The sequence below is a fragment of the Capricornis sumatraensis genome, chromosome 3 (genome assembly GCF_032405125.1).
Source record: "Capricornis sumatraensis isolate serow.1 chromosome 3, serow.2, whole genome shotgun sequence".
NCBI classification, from domain to species: Eukaryota; Metazoa; Chordata; class Mammalia; order Artiodactyla; family Bovidae; genus Capricornis; species Capricornis sumatraensis.
The window spans coordinates 4,801,789-4,824,943 of NC_091071.1; the positions used below are offsets into that span (position 1 = coordinate 4,801,789).

At 54.0% G+C, this 23,155-nt stretch overlaps 1 protein-coding gene across 3 annotated transcripts; it reads right to left on the reverse strand.

Moving 5' to 3' along the window:
* Positions 1 to 1,410: 1,410 nt before the first annotated feature.
* TMEM130 (transmembrane protein 130) lies at positions 1,411 to 16,457 on the reverse strand. 3 transcript variants are annotated; one of them, XM_068969298.1, is made up of 8 exons: positions 16,373 to 16,457; positions 9,559 to 9,864; positions 7,596 to 7,755; positions 6,424 to 6,590; positions 5,653 to 5,737; positions 4,405 to 4,607; positions 2,071 to 2,183; positions 1,411 to 1,563 (listed from the first exon to the last, which is right to left on the reverse strand). In XM_068969298.1, the coding sequence occupies exons 1-8, from the start codon at positions 16,455 to 16,457 to the stop codon at positions 1,411 to 1,413; spliced, it is 1,272 nt and encodes a 423-aa protein (XP_068825399.1). The 3 variants fall into 3 exon arrangements, with proteins under 3 accessions (XP_068825399.1, XP_068825398.1, XP_068825400.1); XM_068969297.1 differs by having other exon boundaries at positions 1,411 to 1,599; XM_068969299.1 differs by lacking the exon at positions 9,559 to 9,864.
* Between the last annotated feature and the right edge of the window lie 6,698 nt (positions 16,458 to 23,155).

A 23,155-nucleotide genomic window follows, 5' to 3' on the forward strand; every position in this document is an offset into this window, starting at 1 on the left:
GGGACCCTCAGGAGCCCGACCGTCTGTGAGGCAGCCTAAGCGGCAGTTTGAGAACCACTGGTCCAAACCGAGACTGGAGCCCGGGACACCGGCTCCATCCCGTGCACCTGCCCGAGAACATGATGGGCATCCAGCTACGTCCAAGAACCTCTCCTGCTGCTTGCAAGGCGCAAACGTCCAGGCACAGAAAAGAAAGAGACTCGGCCACCCTCTCTAGACTTGGCTATCGTTGGAGCACACAAGCTTTATTCAGCAATAACGGCAGTATTTATGAGTATGAGCTGTACAACGGTGGGGACGCTGTCTCCAGCACAAAGTCTGAGAGCAAAAAATTACGGCGACAGAGCTTGGCCTCCGTGGCCCTGCCCCCTCCCCAGACAGGCCCAGCTTGCTCCCCACTCCTGCACGGTTGGATGGGGTCCCAACCGTGGGCTCCCTCTGTTCCCACAGTCTCTGCACCTGACCTGCCTCCCCCAGGCCACTGGGCCAAAGGGAGAGGGGTGGACTGGTCCCCCACCCTGGGCTCCATCCAATCCTCTTCCCTCTCAAGGCTACCCTGGGAGCAGATAAGGGGGCGAGAACTCTGTCCCCCACACAGGGTACCCAAGTTTCCCCCCAGCCTGACTCTTTTTTTTGCCGCAGAGCCTCTTCCTCAATGCAAGTTGAAACGGACTCAGTAAAAGAAAGTGCTGTCTACGAAGCACTTCACGCTCACCAAGCATTAGCCCTGCCCCCCACCTGACCCCCAGCAAGCAGACAGGGAACAGGGTGTCCTTAGAAGGGGATCTAGCAGCCCCTGGGACAGCACACAGAGGCAGGAGCCAGGCCCCGGAGCTGTCGGGCCACGTGGGAAAGGTCAGGTTTCCTTTTAGCTCTGATCGAGGGGACATCTCAGCAACCAACTGAGAGAGAGGAAGTCATCTGAAACGTCTGGGTGACGTCGTGCACGCTTGTCCCTGTATGTAAGACCTTTCCTGATGTAGCCTTGAATTAACCATTTGTGAGCTTCCTCCTAGCTCGCTGACCTGGGCAGGGCCGCCTGGAGGAGGGAAGTGTGAACCCCAGGTGGACGGCAAATGTGCCAAATAGGGGAGGAATCGGTGAGGGGCAACGGGCACACCTGGTAGAGAACAGGGACCACGTCCAGTGTCGGAGTCCCGCTTGGGGGCGTCCTCAAAGGCAAGGGGCGGAGCGGGGCTGACCGAGAGGGGCTTCCGGCCGTATAGATGGATGGATGGCTGGGAGGTGGGACTGAGCGGGGCTTGTGGAGGTGGCTAGACTGTACAGATGGATGACTGGCCAGGGCGGATGGCCCCTCACTCATGGTGTGCACAGCCTTCCCCCGACACTGCCCAAAATTCCCGGTCAGCAGTCAGTTAACACTGAAACTGGGTTGGGGGTGGGCGGTGCTCAGACTGTGTAAGTTTTGACAGACTTGTAGAGGGGAGGCAGCAGCCTGTGGTTCTCGCGGACGACCTCCAGGTACTCAGACGGCGTCTCCAGTAAGAAGGGCCCACAGCACATCTGGCAGCAGCACCTGACCCCCGTGGGCGGCTCCGGGTTCTTGTCAGACATGGGGGAAAAGTCAAAATCAGCCACCTATGGTGAACAAAATCCCATGGGTCAATCACCCTCCCGCCCACCGGGAGCCCTGTGAGGTGGCCTTACGAGCTCAGCAACCTGGCTGGGCAGCCTCTTACAAGCACAGCTGTCTGGTTGCTGCACGCACAGAAACACCTTTCGGACACTACACGGGGCTTCCCTGTGCCCTTGGCTTTTCTGCTTTCTGGGTTTCCCCTGCTTTTGGGTGCCCTCTCCTTTACCAGCTCATGGGCATGGCGGGCAGGGCAAGGGCAAGCGGAGTAGGAGGTAAGTGACATGAGAAGCAACCAAGTTGATCAACGGGGCCCCCGTTATGGATGCTTCATGGGTATGTCAGCCCCAGCCCCAGGGTCTTGCTCTGACATCCAGAGCACCTCCTAGACCCCCTGGTCTGGCCCCTTCTTCGCCCTCTCCATAGATCCTCTCCTGTCAAGGCCAGGGGTCCATCTGTCCCCACCGAGCACCCACCTCCACCATGTCCTTCTGGTGAGTAGCATTCCTCAGGGTCATGTACATGATGAAGGCCAGCATCATGGTGATGAGCGTGGCACATGGGAAAGCAAAGACAGCCGGCTGGATGCCTGGGAGGAAGAGAGGGTGAAGCCATGAGCCTGGGCAGACAGTGCTGAATACCAGCTCTCAGGGTGCAGCACGGGGGAGAGAACAGAGCCAACCAGAGCCTTTTCCCTCTTTGCGTGTGTGGATCCCAATCAGGCAACTCCGATGGGCAAATCCAGGATTTCACAAAACCCAAGGTAGGGTCTGTTGGGGTTTTAAAGTGATACTTGATAGTAACTTCCAAAGGGTGCAACTAAATTTCCCACCAGAGTGTGGGCTGGACTCATAGCAACTTGCTTCTAAACAGCAGCAGAGGACAGAGGGATGACGTACAACTTCCAAGCCTAGACCATGAAAGACCCCGCAGCTCCCTTCTTTCTCTCTCGGGTGACTTGCGTTGGGGAAGGAGACCAGGGTGTGAGGACACCCAAGCATCCCTGTGACCTCCAGCAGCTCTGGGCTTGCTCACTTAGATCCTGTAGTGGAGAAGCCACAGGGCAGAGCAAGAAGAGCCCAGCGGGTCCTGGGGGCAAATCCTGGCTCTGCCCAGGTGACCCGACAGTCACGCTGACCCACGAGGCAGCCGTGGAGATGCAACCAGGTGAGGCAGGCGCAAGGCAGGTGATCGGCAAGTGTGGGTTCCTTCTCACCCTTCCCCTGCTCTCCTCCTGGTAGAGACACCACCAGACACCAAAAGGATCTGTCTCCGAGGAAAGGCAGCATGGATTACCTGCAGTGCCACCTTTCTCCGCAGGATTCAGGGGACCCCAGGTGCTCAGTGCCCAGGAGGTGCTGGGGGAGTCAGGGCCCAAGGCAGCCAGGGATGCCTGCAGGTCAGAGAGTCTGCCTGGCACACAGGGTCAACCAGGGCCCAGGGCAGAGCATGGAGTCGGCTCAAGGAGGAGGGACTGGGAGACTAAAGGGGGCAGTGAGCACATCTGGTGCATCAATGGGGCCAACCTTGGGGCAAGTGCAGCTGGCAGGGGGTCCCCTTTAATTCCGCACAGGATGGGACCTGGCTGGGCATCTGAAAGACCATCCCTAGGGTCTGGGATCCTTTCTACTCCACAGAAGAAAGCCCCCTTCTGGGGGAGGACATCCAGAGGAGCCCCTGGAAGTGACGGGGAGAGCCCGGTGCTGTCATCAGCCAATCCCACGGCTGCAAGCCAGCAGCTGGGCCATGTCACTGTTCGGAGAAGAGTATGCCGGGGGGACGGCTGGGCAGCCATGTGAATGGGGGGAGACCGCACTGCACACTTTCCGAGCTGCCCGCACTCCCTGGGAGACTGAAAGCCCAGTGAGGCCAGCACAGTCGCCACGGAGATGCTTGTTTTGCTGGAAGCAAAAACACTGAGACGTCATCCTCACATCTCCCTGATGGGAGGGCGCCGTGTTTATTTATTGTGGGGCGATGTGCAGCCGTGCTGCCCCTTGGGTTCTGGCCGTGTCAGCCGCCAGCCACGATGTTGCGTCTGTGACTTAGCGCCTTTCTCTGCTGTTAATGCTGTTAACGCTAACGTGTTACGCTTAGCTTCTTTGGGATGGGGAGTTTTGTGTTTTGTTGGGGAAATCTGTTTTTTAAGAATTGGAATTATAAGCACACACACAAAAAAAAAAAACACTGAGACGCAGGTGATGGGGCGGGTGTGACGGCAGTGAAGGATGGAGGGCTCGTGCTGGGGACAAGGGAGGCAGAGGTCACGTGTGGGAGGGACGTTGCCCACTGGCAGCGGTGGTGGCAACGCAAGAGCTGAAGTTGGGATGATCTCGGGGCAGCACGGTGTGGATGGCGCTGGCCCAAATGGTGGGTGCCAGGGCTGGGAGCAGGGGCATTGACAGCGGTGCTGATGTTGGCCAGGGTGGTTGCCGTGGCAGCGCTGACTCTGGCTCGTGAAGATGCTGGAAGAACGGTCAGTAGTGTGTGGTGGTGGTGGCTGTGGTTTTGGACAAGTCGCCGGGCAACGGCTGAGTTTGCTGTTGTTACTGGTGGTGCTGGTGTTGAGGGTGGTGTTGGTGGGACTAAAGGGCTGGTATCGGGGGGCTAGAGCAGTGGCCGATGGCACGAGAGGTTCGTGGTGGTGCTATGGGTGGTCAGCACTGGTGTTGACTAGGGCCGGCAGGGTTACCGAGGATTCCAGTAACAGTGGGATTGGCTGCTGATGGCCACTGGTGGACCGAGGGTGACTGGTGGAGGTGGCAGGGTCGACCGGTTTCTGCAGGGAGCAGAGGCAAAGAGTCACTTACTGGAGGGCCACACCTGGACCTTGTGGTACTGGTGCGCCTTGCTGATGACGTTCTCAGCCTGGATGCTGAAGCAGTAGTCCCCGGGGTCCCGGAAGATGTGGGTCAGGTTGTAAGCCGTGCTGTCCACAGACACTGGGTGGCATTCCCCTTCCTCCAGCGGGAGGCACTCGGGCTTAAGACGCCAGCACACGTTCAGAGGGGGGCTGCAGGGAAATGGGGGGGGGTGATTTTCAGCAATGGCTTGCCAAAGGGTGTGAGCACAGAGCAAGTCCAAGAAAGGTCAGGCAGTCATGAACTTCAGCGTTCTTTCCAGGAAAGAACACCCCGGTGCCCAGGCCTCCAGGGAACATGATAGTACATAAGAGATGGCCCGAGATTCCAAGGGGAGGCCAGGGCAGTGACACATACAGGGACATGCACAGACTGCTGGGTGAGGCAGAATGCATGGTCCAGTGATGCCCTTAAGAGTGTCACAGGGACAGAGAAGCACACTCTCAATGAGGAAGTCAGGGAAGGCTTCCTGGAGGAAGTGACATTTGAGTAGGATCTGAAAGGATAAGTGGGCTTTCTATAGATTTGAAGGGGTGAGGGCAGTCCCACGTTGCAGACAGCCCCACAAGGCCAGTGCTCCCTCCCCTGGACCCTGAGAATGGAGTCATGCTGTGGCTCTCCCATGCCCCACTGAAGGGTGGGCTCATCACTCCGTGTGTTCCCTAACTTGGGTCCCCTCAGGGATGAAATCCAGTGGTCATGTATGGAAGTGACAGTTGGACCATAAAGAAAGTTGAGCGCTGAAGAACTGATGCTTTTGAACTATGGTGCTCGAGAAGAGTCTTGAGAGTCCCTTGGATTGCAAGGAGATCCAACCAGTCCATCCTAAAGAAAATCAGTCCTGAACATTCATTGGAAGGACTGATGCTGAAGCTGAAACTCAATATTTTGGCCACCCGATGCAAAGAATTGACTCATTTGAAGAGACCCTGATGCTGGGAAAGATTGAGGGCAGGAGGAGAAAGGGACAACAGAGGATGAGATGGTTGGATGGCATCACCGACTCGATGGACATGAGTTTGAGCAAGCTCTGGGAGTTGGTGATGGACAGGGAAGCCTGGCGTGCTGCAGTCCATGGGGTCACAGAGTCGGACACGACTGAACGACTGAACTGAACTGAAACAAAGTCAGGAGCCTCTCAGTGGGAGTGTGGACAGGACCACAGCTCAAGCACAGTGTGCTCCAGGCTTCACTCACCTCCCCATGAAGTTCAAGGTCACTACCATCTTTTGGAATGTCTGAATTAGGGTGGGCCCCAAGACTTGGATGCCTCGAAGGGTTTCTGAAAGGCAAAGAGGAAGACCTCATTATGTCTGGTGGCTGACGACAGCTGTCTCGGGGCTCCCGGGGCTCCCAGGCTGTGCGACCACCACCCTGTCCACTTGACCCCCCAGAAGGGAGGGTCACAGGTCACATCCAGAGTCCTGCTTCCCCATCAGCAGCAGATGCTGGAGCCGCTTAGACTGAGACCGCTGGGGGAAGCCAGCAGGACTCTGGTCAGCAGGACCTGGGGCTGGCTTGGGATAACCACCTCCCTCCCCACCATCTGTGCTGTGTGGGGGGCAGGGGAGCAGCGCCCTGTTCGCATGACTGAGAAATCGGCTGCAGCTGCCCCAGTGCCCCATCTTGACAAAGCCAGGAGTGGCGGGTCTGGAGGCTCCCTCCCGGTGCAGCCGACTGGGGCCGTCGCGTCCCCGACAGGACGCTCCTTGACTGGAGGCAGGTGTAGCCGGAAACAGAGAGTGACGGGGAGGCGTCCTATCACGGCACAGAGTCTGACCTCCTCCGGGGCCTTCAGTGCCCTCTTAGAAGTGGGGAACGACAGACGCCTCACAGGGCTGCCAAGGGAGCTGAAGAGAGGCTGTGCAAGCCACTCTGATCTGTATGTGATCCAGCCCTGGAAGGAGTGGTACCTAGGGCTCCTCGACGGGCCAAACGCTCAACCCACACCAGCCCCCCAAGACTCACCCTGCAGCTTCAGCGAGGCGGAGAAGTCACCCGTCTTCTGCAGAATGCCCTTCCCGGCGTCCGGCGTGACCTGCTCCCACCCTGCCACCACCTTGACCTTCACGGTGAAGGATCCGATGATGGAATAGTTATAATAGACGGTACCATCTCTGGTCACCATCTGGGTGCTGTAAGGTGTTGGGGAGGGGAGAGATGACAGGAGTGATCCACGTGACTTTTTAGGGTCAGCGGTTGGGTGTTCAGTGACACATTCAGACCAATGTCACTTTGCGAGCCAAAATGTCACCTCAGCAGCAGTCCCCAGGGCCAGCCAGGCCGTGAGGTCAGCTGACCTGCATGGGTGGAGTGGCTGCTGGTCATCTTTGGACTTGTAAGTTACAGGTAGAAGAACTCTTAGCAACAGGTGCCTGTCGCCTGCCAGGAAGAGCTCTGCAACCCCATCCAGACCAAGGAAGGACCATGTGTTAGATAGACGTGATCTGGGAAGGGGAGAAATACGAACTTTGGAGTTAAGACAAATCTGGCTTTGAATCTCAGCTCCAAATTTCCTATCTACATAACTCTCAGCCTTACTTTTCTCATCTGTAAAACAGGAAGAATCATACCTCCATCTTAGGTTATGACTTTTTCCTCTACAATTACCTGAATCACTTCAAAAGGAACTTGAGTAACAATAAAGGAAATATTTTTGTTGATTTGTTGATGCTCTTTATATATGAAGTTTATCAAACCTTTATCTATTATATATCTTCCAAATATTTTCTTCCAGTTTAACCATTATCTTTTGGCTCAACTTGCTTCTTTCATTTCAAATTTTAAATCTGATGATGCCAAACTTAGCATTTTTTTTCCTTTACAGTTTCTACCTTTTATTTGTATTCTTAGAAATGCCTTCCCCACTGCCAAGCTATTCAATTGCAGGGGATCATCGCCTACATTCCAATCTAGTCTGGGTTTATTATGTTTACTGTTCACTATTTTAAATCTGTAAATTTGGAACAGGTTTTGTTAGGGATTAGACTGGCTCACACTGGTCCCCAGGGACCCCGAGTTTGGCACAGAGCGGGTGTGCAAGGCATGTTCGGAGTGAGAGAGAGCAGGCGAAGATAGCAGAGTACAGAGCGCACCGCACAGGCCAGGCCTCTGGGGCATCAAAGGGGGTCAGAACATACCCATCTCCAAAGTCCCAGCTGTAGAGGAATGAGGCGTTCTTGAAGAAGTTGCTGGGGTCGTGGAGGAGGAAGGAGACTTTAAGGACTGTCTTGGTGAGGTAGGAGCTGGGCCAGGGCAGGGAGGTGTTCTGGGTGACCACAAGGTTCCCCACGAGGAACTCTGGGAGGGAGAAACCAGGGAGGGTGAGTCCCCCGCCCCCAGGGTGGAGGAGGGCGGAGCCGTGTGCCAGCTGGCAGGGCGGCCTCTCCCCGACCCGACCTCCTGACTGTCACGTCGTGGTAGCAAGAGGGGACCCTGCAGGTCTCCGAACACAGAGGCATACGGCCCCCTCCTAGGCACTGCCCCGGGCCAGCGGATGCTGGTGAAGACTCACTTCCTGTCTTACACATACAGTTCGCTCCTGTACCCCTTTCAGCAGGACCCTGAACTTTCTGGCACAAAAGATGCCCAGGACCAGAAGGAAATGTGCAGGCTTTTAAATCGACTCTTGGGAAATACTTTGAAGTATTAAATGAGCCTAGAAAAAACACAAGATTTCTACTGACCACATTTGCTGTTGTCGTTTAGTCACTAAGTCGTGTCTGACTCTTTTGCAACCGCGTGGACTGTAGCCCGAGGCTCCTCTGTCTGTGGGATTCTCCAGGCAAGAATACTGGAGTGGGTTGCCATTTCCTTCTCCTGGGGATCTTCCCAACCCAGGGATGCAACCACATCTCATGCACTGCAGGTGGATTCTTTACCACTGAGCCACGTGAGAAGCCCATTGCCAAGTATACGTGTGTACGTATTTAAGGTATACGTACATTAAACACAGTTGCTCAAATTGGTCATAGAATTTCATTTTGATCTTTAAAAATTTACAAGCATGAGTACTCTCTCAGGCTAAAACACACTCTTTGTAAAGATCATTATTATTACAAATTATATCAGTATTCTTATGGTTGCATACTTAGCTTGTTGCTATTTTCCTGTTATTATAGAAACTGTAATGAACACTTTTGTGCATAAACCATTACCCAAATGGAGGTTCATTACCTGAAGATAAGTTCTTTAAATAGATTGTAGGGATTTCTCTGAGGCTTCTTCCCTGGTAGCTCAGCTGGTAAAAAATCTGCCTGCAATGCAGGAGATGCCGGTTTGATTCCTGGGTCAGGAAGATCCCCTGGAGAAGGGATAGGAAACCCACTCCCATATTCTTGGGCTTCCCTGATGGCTCAGAGGGTAAAGAATCCGCCTGGAGTGCAAGAGACCTGGGTTCAATCCCGGGGTTGGGAAGATCCCCTGGAGGAGGGCATGGCAACCAACTTCAGTACTCTTGCCTGGAGAATCCCCATGGACAGAAGAGCCTGGCGGGCTACAGTCCACAGGTTGCAAAGCAGTGATTCAACCCAGCATAGCACAGGGACTTCCCTGGTGGTCCAGTAGCTAAGACTGCACACTTCCAAGGCAGGGGGCCTGGGAGCTGGACTCCACATGCTACCATTAAGAGCTCCCATGCCGGAACTAAGGATCCTGCCTGAGATAAGACCCAGCGCAGCCAAAGAAATGAGAAAAAACTTGATTGCAAACTCCAAGAAAGCAGGGAGTTCTTGGAAATAGAGAGAAGAGAGGGAGGGTGAGAGGGAGGAAGAAGGGGAAAGAGAGGGGGGTGGGGGGGATAGGGAAAGAGAGAAAGAGAAAGAAGGAGCGGAAGACTGAAATAACTTACAGCCATTGATACATATGGATCAGCTCCTCTCCCAAAGCAGTGTATCAGTTTACACCCCAGTAGCAAATACGCACTTTGTGTCCATTTCAGCACAGCCCTGAACTTTGTGAACGCAACTGACAGCAACTGAGAACCATGGGTCTGATCTGCCTGTGTGTGATGGGTGTGATGCCTGTGATGCAGGTTGTGATGCCTGGTTGTTTTCTCTGCCCCAAGAGCCTGAAGGCAAATCAGCTAGGAGGGGAGGTCCTCACCGGTGATGGGGAGGACGAGGAGGCTCCTGGCCACAGGCTGGCACATCCCACAGTCGGCGGCGGTGACCCAGACGGAGACCGGGAAGTCCCCGGGCACGCTCCCCACGACGCGGATGGTGGAACTGAAAGCCTCGTCTGCCTTCCCCGTGAGCAGCAGTGGGGTGTGGATCCAGTGGAAGTGGTAGAGGTGGGTGCTGGCGGGCAGGGCCAGGCTGCCGTTGTCATCGGCCACCAGGCTGGCCATGATGGTCACCTCTGCCCCCGTGGTGGCAGGGCCATCGGTGGTGAGCTGAAGTTCATACAAGCCTAGGAACCCAGAAACAAAGGCTGTGTTTCAGGAGAGGGCATGGCCAGGAGTGCCACTGCCCCATGCTGCGTGGGCGTCTCTTCATCTTATGGGTGGAGAAACTGAGTCAGGTCAAGGGACAAGCCCAAGGATCATATAATTAGCACATTGCCAGGCCTGGCTGACTCCAAACCCACACTCTTTCCAGTGTCTCAATGTATTTCCTTTTTTCATGCCAGCCATGCAGGGCCTTATAGAGCATGAGTCTGCTGACCTGGCCAGGCTTCTCAGCTACAAAAATGACCATCAGTTCATGTCACAGGAGGACCCACTGCAGCTGCTTCCCAGAAAGGGCCCCCCATCACCCACTCTTTGGGCCCGAGCTTTACATGTGAAACAAAATTCCAAGTTGAAACACAGAGCTGAATTTGGACCCCCTTAGAGGCCTCACGCCTTGACATGGCAGAACAAGACTTGGGAGGAAGGGTCACTGTGATCCAAGACTAGGCCGCTTCTCTTTGGTCTCAGACTGCAAATCCATAAACTGAGAGCTTCTAGATCTGAGCCACCCGATACGGTTGGTTCCACTAGCCACGTGGGGCTCCCGAGGCTTCAGTGAAAAGGAAACAAACTTCAAACCCACTTTCTCGGTCCCACTGGCCACGTTCCAAGGGCTCAACAGCCAGCCGCATGTGGCCAAGGGTCACGAGAGTGGACACTGTGGATACAGATCTTCGTTATCACAGAAAGCTCCACAGGACCACACGTTCTCAGGGACCCCCAGGGTCTCGGCTGGGGTCAGCACTGGAGCACTCTGATTCCAGCTGGGTCTGCTCCTTGAGGAACTTGAACTGACATACTGGGGATACAGCTCTTACAGGGAACCTGGGAATTAAGACTTGCAGGTTGCAAGCAGAGAACAGGGCCTCGGGACTTCCCTGGTGGTCCAATGGCTAAGACTCTGCACTCCCAACGCAGGGGGCCTGGCTTCAATCCCTGGTCAGGGAACTAGATCCCTCATGTCATAACAGAAAAAAAAAAAAAAAAAGATTCCTCATGCTGCAACTGAAAAAAAGATCCCGCATGCTGCAACAAACAAGAAAGATCCCACATGCCTCAGTGAAGACCTGGGATGGCCAAATAATATAAATAAATAATTTTTTTTAAATAAAGAAGTATTTTTTTCAAAAGAGAGAGAGAGAACAGGGCCTGGTGGACATGGAATGGAGACCATGTTAGAGACCTTTTAAATAATACTCCCCACCCGACCAAGACCATTCAGTCTTACGCTGAATGTAAGACTAATTATAATCTGAAAATACAGAAAGGTATAAAATTTTTTAAAAAAGAAAACTTTTAAAATAATCGGCAACAATCCCTCTTACTATATTTGGACATTTCCTACTATTTTTAACAAATGATGCTTACTCTGAGATTATTCCACTGTTGTTGCTGGTTTTGCATATCAAGCATCTTCCTAAGTTATTATGCTTCACCTGCTTTAGATAGCTGCAGACTTTTATCATACTCACGGGTAAGATTTTAAAAATCAGGTTTGTTTCCATCATAAAAGTTAAGCCAGGGTCTTCAGTGGTTCAGATTCCACGCTCCCAATGCAGGGGGCACGGGTTGGATCTCTGGCTGGGGAACTAAAATCTCGCATGCCACACAGCACAGCACGGCCGCACACACACAAGGTAATACATGTGCATAAAGAGTATTAGAAGTGTCCTGTTACCCTACACCTCCCCCCCAAAAAAACAGCTGCTAACAGATTAAGGTCCTCTGGCTCTTCTTCATGCACCAGTTTCAATTTCGTCAGAATCACCCTCTGCACACAACTCTGCATGATTTTATTTCCACACGACAACACATCAGAAGGATGTCCGCGGGGGCCCTAACATGAACTTCAGTAGTTGCAAGATAATCCCTCAAGCAGGTGTATCTGAATTCCCAGAACCCTTCCCTCTCGTCAATAGCACTACTGCGTGTTTCGGTAACTCTTTTCCTGCAATTTGGGTTTTCCTCTTCAGGTGCGATGTCTGAAGGGCTGGCGAGGTCAGACTGTCCAGCCTGTGGCAGGGCATGCCTGGGCAGACGAGGTGATACCGAAGGAAGGGAGGAGGGGCCACAACACCCACCCCCATCATTTCAGCCCCTCCCACCTCTCCTTTTCCGGGCATAGGCACCCCCTCCCTTGGCTTCTGGTACCTCCTAAATGCTGATGGAACCCAGGAACAGTGACTTCAATTCTACTAAGCAGTAATGTAGTAGTAGCTACTAACCACATGCCATTATGTTTAATCACTCAAATGTAATTAATACTAAAAAATTCAGTCCCTCCATTGCACCAGAGCCACATTTCAAGTGCTCAAGAGCCATAGCTCTCCCGGACAGCACAGATGGAAAATATATCCCTCATCATCCAAAGTTCTGTAGGCCAGGAGTGCAGCAGCAGTCCCCAGCCTTTTCGGCACCTGGGGCCGGTTTCGTGGAAGACAATTTTCCCGCTGAGTTGGGTAGGGAGCGGGGTAGGGATGGTTTCAGGATGGTTCAAGTGCATCACGTTTATCACGCACTTCGTTTCTATCGTTACTACATCAGCTCCACTTCAGATCACCAGGCATTAATCCCAGAGGTTGGGGTCCCCTGCTCTAGACCCCCTAGCTTTCTCCCCTCCCAAACCTATCATTCTCATTACCTGTCATTCTCTGTCTGGTTAAAGGGTCCAGCTGTTTCAAGACCCAGTCCCTGGGCCCCTGCCACTCTTGCTGCTCCTCGCCATCACTACGAACACCACTTGTGTGTGTGTGTGTGTGTGTGTGTGCGTGTGTGTGTGTGTGAGTGTGTGTGTGTGTGTGCGTGTGTGTGTGTGTGTGCGTGTGCGCTCAGTCACTCAGTAGTGTCTGACTCTTTGCGACCCCATGGACTGTAGCCCGCCAGGCTCCTCTGTCCATGGGATTCTCCAGGCAAGAATGCTGGAGTTGGTTGCCATGCCCTCCTCCAGGGGATCTTCCCATCCCAGGGATCGAACCCACATCTCTTGTGTCTCCTGCACTTCCAGGCAGATTCTTTACCACTAGCGCCACCCTGGGAAGCCCCCATCCAGTAGATGACTGCTCCATCCTACCCGCTGACCCTTGGCCTCCAGTCCTGCCCTACTCTCAGCCACCCCAGCAAGCAGCTTCCTGCACAGTTCATCTGATCACAGGCCAGCCTCTGGGTAGAAGGAATCCACATTCATGTCTTGGCACATCCATGCTGTAGCTTTAACACTTGCTCTGTCCTTCATAGCCTCAAGGCCTTTGCACATGCTGTCACCACTGCTCTTCACCTAGCTGTCTGTGGATATAACTTCTTCCAGGAAGCCCTCCCTGACTCCCATCCCCCCGCCCCACCCCCACCTCTTCAGCAGTCTCCCAACAGCTTGGCACACAGCTCACCCTGGGTTGGGATAGACATTGCCTCATCTCCCCTAACTGCACCGCAAGCTCCCTGAGGGCAGGACAGGGGTCATCCCCATCTCCTCCGAGCCTACTCAAGCACTCGGCACCAAGTAGGGGTTGGACACTGCGCTGTGGAGTGGCACCTGGAGAGAAGGGTGTGGCAGAGAGACCAGGCCACCTGGCGCTGCCCTAGGAAACTCTTCATCCAGGTGCTGCAGACTGCGCCCCTTCCTTGGGCCCCACCCCACAGCTCTGAGGGGACCCAGAAGTACAGGACGTGCCCCCTGCTCTTGTGGGGTTCACGAGAGACCTGTTCATTCAGCCAAACTGGGAGGTGGGCGAGTGGGTCCTCAGCTGGATCCCATTCACCCCACGACACCACGTTGCCTGCCCCCACTGGGGACTCTCTGTCTCCAGCCTTCTGGTCGCTCATGTTACACATCGGTTCCAAATCCCTTTCCTTGATGCCATATTTTGAATTATAAAGTCATCTGGGCCAGCACTGCAAAAGGGACCGGCAGTGTCTTAACCTCAAGGAGAGAATTCCAGACAGAGAAGTCTCTCCAAGAAAACACAGTGTATGGCTGAGTCCCTTTGCTGTCCACCTGAAATTACCACCATATTATTAATCTGCTGCTACTGCTGCTGCTAAGTCACTTCAGTCGAGTCCGACTCTGTGTGACCCCATAGACGGCAGCCCACCAGGCTCCCCCGTCCCTGGGATTCTCCAGGCAAGAGTACTGGAGTGGGGTGCCATTGCCTTCTCCAATTAATCTGCTATACTCCAACATAAAATAAAAGCTAAAAAAAATAAACTTTCAAAGATTCTTTAAATTGAAAAAAAAAAAAAAGTGTAGATTTTACACTGGGGAACCTGAGTCCCCAAGGGCTCCCAGGGGATAACGCTACTGCCTGGTGTCAGAGTAAATCTGCATTGCCCCAGGCTAAGTCCCTCTGGCTATGGGGCAGCCTCTGGCAGGGGAAGGGGGGCCAGCCTTTGGCCAGGCTGCAGCAAAAGGAGGCGCTGAGATGAGAGGCCATTTCCACCCTTCCCCCTCTTGCTCTTGCCCACCATCTCTGCACGCCCCCCCCCCCCACAAGGAGAGGCTCGTGGGCCAGAGCGAGGCTGGCAGGTGGCAGGGACATTTGGCTGCATGCTAATGGCCAGCTAGAATCTGCAGCAAGACGGGGCGCATGTCAGCAGGATGATGAGTACAAGACGACGCAGATCGGTTGCCAGGGGAATGGAACAGGGGGGCAGCCGGCTCAGCTGGGAGGAGGGACGCGGTGGGGGAGGGCAGGGGGTGTGGCTACAGCAGACAAGTGGCCCAGCTCCTGGAAGCCATCCCCTCCACCACCAATCCAGACGCTGAGCCTCCAAGGGCACTTTTCTCAGGCTTGTGTTTTTGTTTTTTAAAGCAGGTATTTCACAGCCCCTGGGTGATGCTGCCCCTCGTCTTCAGGGTCTCAGAATTGTCCAGAATCTGAAATAGACCATGAAGGCTTTGCCACCTGTGGCTGAAGGGATCAAGCCCCGGTGAGGTAACCTACCTGTCGAAATCCATGTTTCCGGTTCGGGAGCCCAGGTTGCCCTGGCCTTGGAGTACAGAGCAGCCCACGCCAGGGTTGAGGGACCCCACAGGCACCCCAGTGGCCCAAAGCTGAGAGGGCCACAGCAAGACGTGAAGTGGCAAGAGCCGTGAAGCTTGACCCGTGGAAGAACGCCCACCAGCAGGCTCCCTTGGATTCCACCTGGAGCATGTACATACTCCCTGACCACTCAGCCTGCAGGGGCCCTAGAACCTTCTAGAAAAGGGCTACATCGGCCTTTGCACCTTGCACATGTTGTCAGCCCAAAACACTTCCCAAAGTATCTCTGAAGTGTGAACAACACAACCTGGAATTAATAAATGGTCCAGGACACCGACTTCTGACTTCAACCCTTGGTACAGGAAGCATGTTTGAGTCTGACCCAGACCTGGGGAGGCTGCAAAAGGGCTTCTGAATCTTTCTCTCCTGTGGGTTTTCCCCAACTGCATCTCAGCTGTTTCGACTGTATCATGGGTGCAGTAGGCCAGGCTGGGAACCACATATGATTTCCAAAGAATTAATCCCCTCCTCCTTTTTTTCCCGGCGATTTAGGCCACATTGATCATTTCTGGACACCTGCAAACCTAACAGACAAGAGGCCTCGTTTCTCCGTGAATATCCAGGGAGAAGCGTTATCCTGACGAGCACAAAATTCTCTTAACATTCACTCCTAAGATGCAGGGTTTTTACTTTCCCTTGTGGCTTTCATTTCACAAGTTAGGATTCGATCTCTTCTTCTCTCTACCATTCTGTGAAGGGTGGACGGGGCATGATGAACATATTGGATAATATTGAATAGCTGCGTTCAATAATATTGAATGCACTCAATAGCTGCCAACAGTCTCCTCCAAACTCGCCAAAATGGGCCAGAAAAATGGGGTGCTGGCCTTCGGGCGGTGAGGAGGTGGGGATGCTAGAAGCACAGCCCCGGGGGACACGGAGTGGTACCCAGCGGATCCAGCTCAGGGTCCATTTTGGAAACCATTCCCAGAGAGGAAATGGCAGGCTGGCTTCCCGGGCTCTGAAAATCGCATCCCCCCGCCCCCAACCACCACCCCGAAGCCGACACGAGCTGGGTGGCACGCCTCTCCCAATAAGGCAACATTTGGAGGCAATCTGGCCGCGCTCCCTGGGGTCTGTGGCGTGACGACCGACCCCAGCATCCCCGGTCCCCCCGCAGCATCCTCCCCCACCTCCAGCGGCTTCGAGGTTCCCAGGCTCCGGGATGGAGGCCCCGGCCACCGCGCCGTTCCTAGGGCAGGGCCGATCTGGAGGGGGCTGCAGAAGCGAGGGGCGCGGGGAGCCCCCCAAGTACCGGCGACTTCAGGGGACAGGGGTGAAGGGACAGGCCGTGCTCCCCTCCACAGTGCGCGGCCTCGGGAGAGGAGGGAGGTGAGCGCAGGGCGCCACCTCCGCAGCCCCGGCTCCCGGCGAGGCCCCCGGCGCGCAGCCGACCGGGGAGGGCGACCGGCCGATCCGCGCGGCGCCTTACCTGCGGCCACCCTAGCCGGGGCCAAGGGCAGGAGGCAGGCTAGCCAGAGGATGCGGCCGAGGCGCGGCCAGAGCGCCCGGGCCATGGCGGCGCCGGGAGCCGCTGGAACGCCGAGGGGACGCGGCTGGGCTCGACTGCGGCGGCGGCGGCCGGTGGGGCGCGCGGCGAGGGCGGTGCGGGGAGGTGCGGGCGCGGCGCCGGCTCGTCCTCGCCTCGGATCGCGGAGTCTCTGCGCGTCGCCGCCGCCCACGGCCCGCCGCGCCGACCCCGGCCCACGTCAGCCGCGTCGCGCCCCCTCCCCGGCCCCCGCGGCTCCCGCCTCTCTCCGCGATCCTCCCGGCTCCCCGCGGGCCCCAGCTCCTCCAGTCTGCGCGCCCTCCTCCCTCCCGTCGCCGCGCCCCTCCTCTCCCCTCGATCCCTCCCCTCCCCGGTGCCCGCTCCTCCAGTCGGCGCCCCCTCCCCTCCCCGCGTCCGTGCCCGCGCCCGGCGACTCTGACTCAGCGTCCCCAGAGGCGCGCGCGACGCTGCGACGCCTCGAGAAGGGCCCTTTGGGCTCTTTCTCCAGGTGCCTTCACTCATGACGCACACGGCTTGGAGATGCTGCCCTCCGTTCAAGAAACGCTGAGGAGCCACCCTGTGCCCGGCGCTGGGCGGTGGACCGGGAACTCCTGTGTCCCTCCAGAGAGAAGGACCCCGAGCGTAGACGTTGGCACCGATGCCCTTCCTCTGGTTACTGTCTCTGCACCTGCTGCGAAATGAGGCTTGTGTCCCTGGCCCACAGCGCTGTCAGAGGCCTTGCGACACTCAAGACAACCGCGATGAGAAGAGACCAGGTCGCTCCTTGGACACTCCTTGGCCCAAGCAGGTGCTTCCATCTGCCTTAACAGGAACAGAGCATGTCTTTTCTGCTAGAAGGCGGCCAGTCTGGCTGACCTTAAAGACTGGACACCCGCAGCCTGAATCCTGGTCCCAGTTGGGCCTCTCCCTCCTCCTTGGCAAAAGAGCCCACCCAGAGAGAGGGAGTTGGGTGGGACCAGGGGAGTGGCCGCAGGGTCCCCAGGGGGTGGGGGGACAGATTTGAGTGAGTCCCCTTAAGAAAGTTAAAAGTGCTAGACAGATGTCACTCACTGATGGCACCAGTCACCATTGTGGGGACAAATACCAGTAGACTTTGCGTTCTCCCTGAGAGCTCTGTGACCTTCAGAAAGTCGCATAACTGTCATGGTGCCTCAATTCAGTTTTCTTTAAAATAAGAAAAATAACACCCCATGAGACTGCAGTAAGGGTAAAATGAGTGAACACATAGAACAGTGCTTGGACTTGTTGTTTAGTCGCCAAGTCACATGTGACTCTTTGCAGCCCCATGGATTATAGCCCCACCTGGCTCCTCTGTCCATGGGATTCCCCAGGCAAAAATACTGGAGTGGGTTGCGGTTTCCCAGGCAAAAATACTGGACTGGGTTGCCATTTCCTTCTCCAGAGGATGGTCCCGTCCCAGAGATCTAACCTTCCTCTCCTGCGCTGGCAGGTGGATTCTTTACCACTGAGCCACAGAGGAAGTCTGTACTTGGACACAGTTAAGTGTTCAGTCAGTGCTGGCTGTCATCATGAGAACTGCTTAAGGAATTGGGAGAATTTTGCTTGTCCATCAGGAATTGAGAAGAACATCCTGCTTGAGAAGAAAAGAATATGTTAAGGTTATAAATTGTTTCAAATATTTAACTATTTCACTGGCTGTTCAGTCAGTTCACTTCAGTCGCTCAGTTGTGTCTGACTCTTTGCGACCCCGTGAATCGCAGCATGCCAGGCCTCCCTGTCCATCACGAACTCCCAGAGTTCACTCAGACTCACGTCCATCAAGTCCGTGATGCCATCCAGCCATCTCATCCTCTGTTGTCCCCTTCTCCTCCTGCCCCCAATCCCTCCCAGCATCAGAGTCTTTTCCAATGAGTCAACCCCCGGAGCACTCTCTGTGGCTCCCCCCGGAGTAATTTTGGTTACTCCCCCAGTGTTGAGTTTTCGGGATGGATAGGACCCCACTTAGGGTGCTGCAGACCCCCCTGTAGGACAGACAGGGTGAGTAGGAGTGGGAAGTGTTGAAGGGTTTAAGAGAAACCTGGTTTTGTAGAGGTTGAAAGAAACCTGCTTTCTTCGGGTTGAAAAGAAAACCCCCCTTGCAAAGGTAAAACCTTTGTTGAGGCAGACTTTTCTATAAATCTTAATTTTCTGACATGGGTAACAGTGAGTGAAAAGAAACACAGCTTTTTATGAGTGATTTTGCAGTCATTAAGTAAGAGAGAAATTAAAATTAAGAAATCCAATATTCAGTCATTTTTTAATTTGTATAAGACCAATGTCCTTGGTTTCCGGACAAGGACACTGTGAACTTAGATACTTGGGTGAAGCTAAGGAAACAGCTAAAAACTTATTATACTTTACATGGGCCTGTAAATGCTTTTGCTCTGTGGAATATGCTTAGAACTGTTCTGGATCCCCGTCATGAGGCTGTTAGATAGACTATGGAAGAGGCTATAGCGGTGGATGGCAGTGGGTCTCCACCTTCTACGCAGATCATATTTTCTGCCATTGGCGAACAAAAGGAGGGACACTATACCTCCCAAGGAAGGAGAGGACTTACAGGACGCTGCGGCCGGGCGCCCTGGCGAGCCCCCGGCAAGCCAACTCTTCGGATGAGGAGGCCAAAGTACTGGAGTTTCAGCTTTAGCATCATTCCTTCCAAAGAACACCCAGGGCTGATCTTTAGAATGGACTGGCTGGATCTCCTTGCAGTCCAAGGGACTCTCAAGAGTCTGGCTGTTAGTGCCTTTTAAAATGTACTAACTGTAGAACTTCCTTGGTGGTCCAATGGCTAAAACTCCAAGCTCCAGAGGCCTGTGTTTGACCCCTGGTCAGGTAACTAGATTCCACATGCCTCAACTAAGGGTTTGCATGCTGCAACTAAAGAACCCACATGCCGTGGTATAGCCAAATAAGTGTTTTAATTAATTAAAAAAATTAAACTGACAAATATGTTCTTTAAAAAAAATAAAATTTACTAACTATATAAAAAGAATAATAACATTTATTACTTTAAAAAATGTGTAACGTTACATTGGGTAACTTTAGAGCAGCCAGAGTCGCAGAAGGCACCTGGGAAAGCCACCCTGAAGCTGATGTTGATCTGAGTCTTCTTTGTCTAATTTCTCACACGTATCACCTCTGCCGGAAACTTTCCTTCTTCTGGGCTCTCAGAGCACCTGTCTTTTTTGAAGTGTTAGTTTGATATTTATTTCTTTATTTTTGGCTGTGCTGGGTCTTCACTGCTGCGCGGCCTTCTCTCTAGATGTGGCGAGCGGGAGCTGCTCTTTACGTGTGGTGCACAGGCTTCCCACTGCGGCACGTCCCTTGCTGCATAGCATGCGCTCTAGGTGCACAGGCTTCCGTGGTTATAGCAGGCAGGCTCAGAAGTTGTGGCGCGTGGGCTTAGCCGCCCCAGGCATGTGGGATCTTCCTGGACCAGGGATGGAACCCACGTCCCCTGCATTGCAAGGCAGATTCTTAACCATTGGACCACCAGGGACGCCCCCCGCACCTGTCTTGAGGCACATTCTTGTTGCTGAAAATTTTTCGAAAGCAGGTGTTTTGGTCTGTGGGCCCTAGCAAAATAGCATAGTTAGACTTCCCTTTGGTAACAGAAGGACAGCAGCCGTAGAGTTCAACTTCCTACCGCAAATCCTCATTGTCCTTCATTGGAAATGTAACTGTGGGAAGTGGGGGCCCCTGATCTGATAACAGTCACCCCAGATCGGCTCTGGAGAGGCTTTTGGGGTTAAATCCTATGGTAGTGTGGAGGGGGCAAAAAAGAGTTCAGGGTGATCTCTTTGTTGAATTCACCATGATTCCAGGCCTAGACCTCCACTCTGCCAGATTTTCTGTTGGAATTTTTTGACCTCAGGACACCCAGTCACCCTGTTGAAACTCACATGAGACCTAGGGAGGATTTATTGATTCATCAGGGGGAAAGATTATTCATAGGGGTGGGACCCTTAGGGCCAGCCCAAGAGGTGAGGCAAAGGTAATCAGGGAGGGAGAGAGAGGAAGAGTGGGTTCTTGATGACTCTCAAAAAGTCAGGCTGAGGCCCTGACCCACTCCATGCAGGGACCACTTCTGCAGACTGCTCGCGCCCACCTGACTGAATATTTTGGGGCTCCCTGTATTCTCTGTAGTGTCCCAGCTGATCCTGCCCTAGGGGTTCATACAGGGTACAAATTTATACATTTTATTATGCACTGAATTGTATCCCTTGAGAAATTCATATGTCAAGGCATAGCCCCCAAAGTGACTGTATTTGGAGATAGCACCTTTAAAGAAGCAATTAAGGCTAAATGCAGTCATAAGGGTGGGGGCCTAATCCAATACGATTAGTATCCATATAAGAAGGGGAACAAACACCAGAGATTGATCTCTTGAGAGAGCACACAGTGAGATGATGCCACCACAAGCCAAGGGAAGAGGCCTCAGAATGAAATCTACCTTGGTGGCACCTTGATCTTGAACTTCCCAGTTGCCAGAACTATGAGAAATAAAGTTCTGTTGGGTAAGCCACCCAGTCTGTGATAGTTTGTAGCGGCAGCTTAAGGAGACTAAGACAACATCCAATGCGCAACAGGAATACGTTGGTAAAGAAAGACAGGAAGGGAGCTTTCCGTTTAGGAGGGAAAAACAGGTGATAAACGAGTAGATAAGAATTTTCAGATTCTAAGGAAAATTCCAGTATAATGAGAGACTGGGGGGGTGGTGGTGATGGTTTTCTTATTGGCCCTTAAAAAAGGCCTCTCTGAGGAGATGACATTTGAGCTCATCAAGGATGACAAGCAGCCTGCTTTATGTCTTTGAGGGAAGAATATTCCAGGCAGAAGAATCAGCTACCAAGGTCCTAGGTGGGCAGGATGCACAGCAAGGCCATTGTGGCTGGAACATGAAGAATAAGGTTGGAAGGTGCACAGGGCCAGGGGCTGAGGATAAGCTGAAACAGTTATCTTTTGGAGGGTTTTAAGCAGAGGAGGGGTATGATATAATTTATGATGAAGTTGACACTGTCCCCAACTGCTAATTCAGGAGACAGACAATAAAACAGGCAAAAATCATAGCAGCATGATGGGTACTTTTAAAGGAGAAGCTAAGGCCATGGGAAAGTGTAGGAATCTTGCCAGCTTCCCTGGTGGCTCAGAGGTTAAAGTGTCTGCCTCCAATGCGGCAGACCTGGGTTCTATCGCTGGGTCAGGAAGATCCCCTGGAGAGGGAAATGGTAACCCACTCCAGTATTCTTGCCTGGAGAATCCCATGAACAGAGGAGCCTGGTAGGCTATAGTCCATGGGCTCGCAAAGAGTCGGACACCACTGAGTGACTTCGCTTCACTATCACTGACCTAATACTCAGGTCTTTATCACATGCAATGAAACTGAAATTTATTAAAGGATTTGTCTACAGCTGCTTCTTTCTTGACTTACCCCACCCCCACCCCCTGCAAAACAATATTAAATGACCTTGGTTAGCACACTGGTTCTAGCCCTTAGATTTTTCGACTTTCCTAACTTTAGACCTCCTACCTTTTGGGGGTGGTGGTGGTAGGAGCAGAGAGGATTTTGCTTGCAAGTGGGCAACTTCTTTCATGGGGGAAGGAGTGTTCTAACTCACTTTATATCTCCTGGGGCAGAAGTAATTGGCACTAAGTACCAAGGCATCTATTTACAATCCCAGGTGCTTCAGCTGAGGCTTGTTCTTGAGAGCCAACATTAAACAAAAGCAAGAAGCATGGCTCTTAACAGGATATCTTGCAGGAATTGCAAGCCCTGTTTATTACCAGCTGTGAAATGTATCCATCTGAGAAGGGAACACAAAGATTTTGGTGAGTTAATGATGATGGGGGGTTTGGGGGTCACGGGGAAGTACTGTCAAAAAAAGGAGGTGGAGCCAGGTCATGGAGCAGGTGGAGGTCGCTCAGGTCATCACTTGGCGCTCTGTCGATCTAACACGCTAACCGCACGTTTCCAGGAATAGCTCATCATTCAACCACTCTCAAAGATGAGAGTCTATAGGTGAGATCCGATGGTACCTTTCTCTTCCAGGACCTTTAGGTCCAGCCCACGCCAGGACGGCCAGGGCCTTCACTCCCCGTCATCATTGCTCTGGTCCAAGGCCTCCGCCTCGTCTGAGGTCTAGCTTCAGGGTGATGGAGGTGCAGCAACCGACCAGGCCAGCCACCTCCAGGCAGAACACCTGGACTGCCCTATGCTTCCAGGGTTTCCGTCCGTCTGCAACCTTCGTCTTTCCCAAAGACCCTCCTTACCTCCTCCCCCTCCCCGGACTCAGAAGGACCCCCAGGACGCCGGCGAAGGAGAAAACCCCGCCCAGCCTGCCACGTTGGGGGTGGCCTCTTCCCGGGCCCGTCCGCCGCCTGCTAAGGGTGCCCCCACCGCCCCCGCTGCAGCGCCCCCCGCAAGCGTCCCTCCTCCCCAGCTGCCTGGCTCCGGAGGAGACATTCAGGGCAGAAAGAGCCCAGAGACGCCGGTCACCTGCCTGCCCCTCCCTCCCGGGCCGGCAACCCTCACCCCAGCGGACAGAGGCTGAAAAGCGCCGGGCCGAGCCCACCCGGGCGTGACGCCCCTCCCCGCTCCCGCCGCCCGCCCAGGCCGCACCCACTGGAGGGCGGTGCGCCCGGGCCTAGTCCTCGGGCGGCCGGCGCGGCGGCTTTAAGCGGGGGCGGGACTGCGCGCCGCGC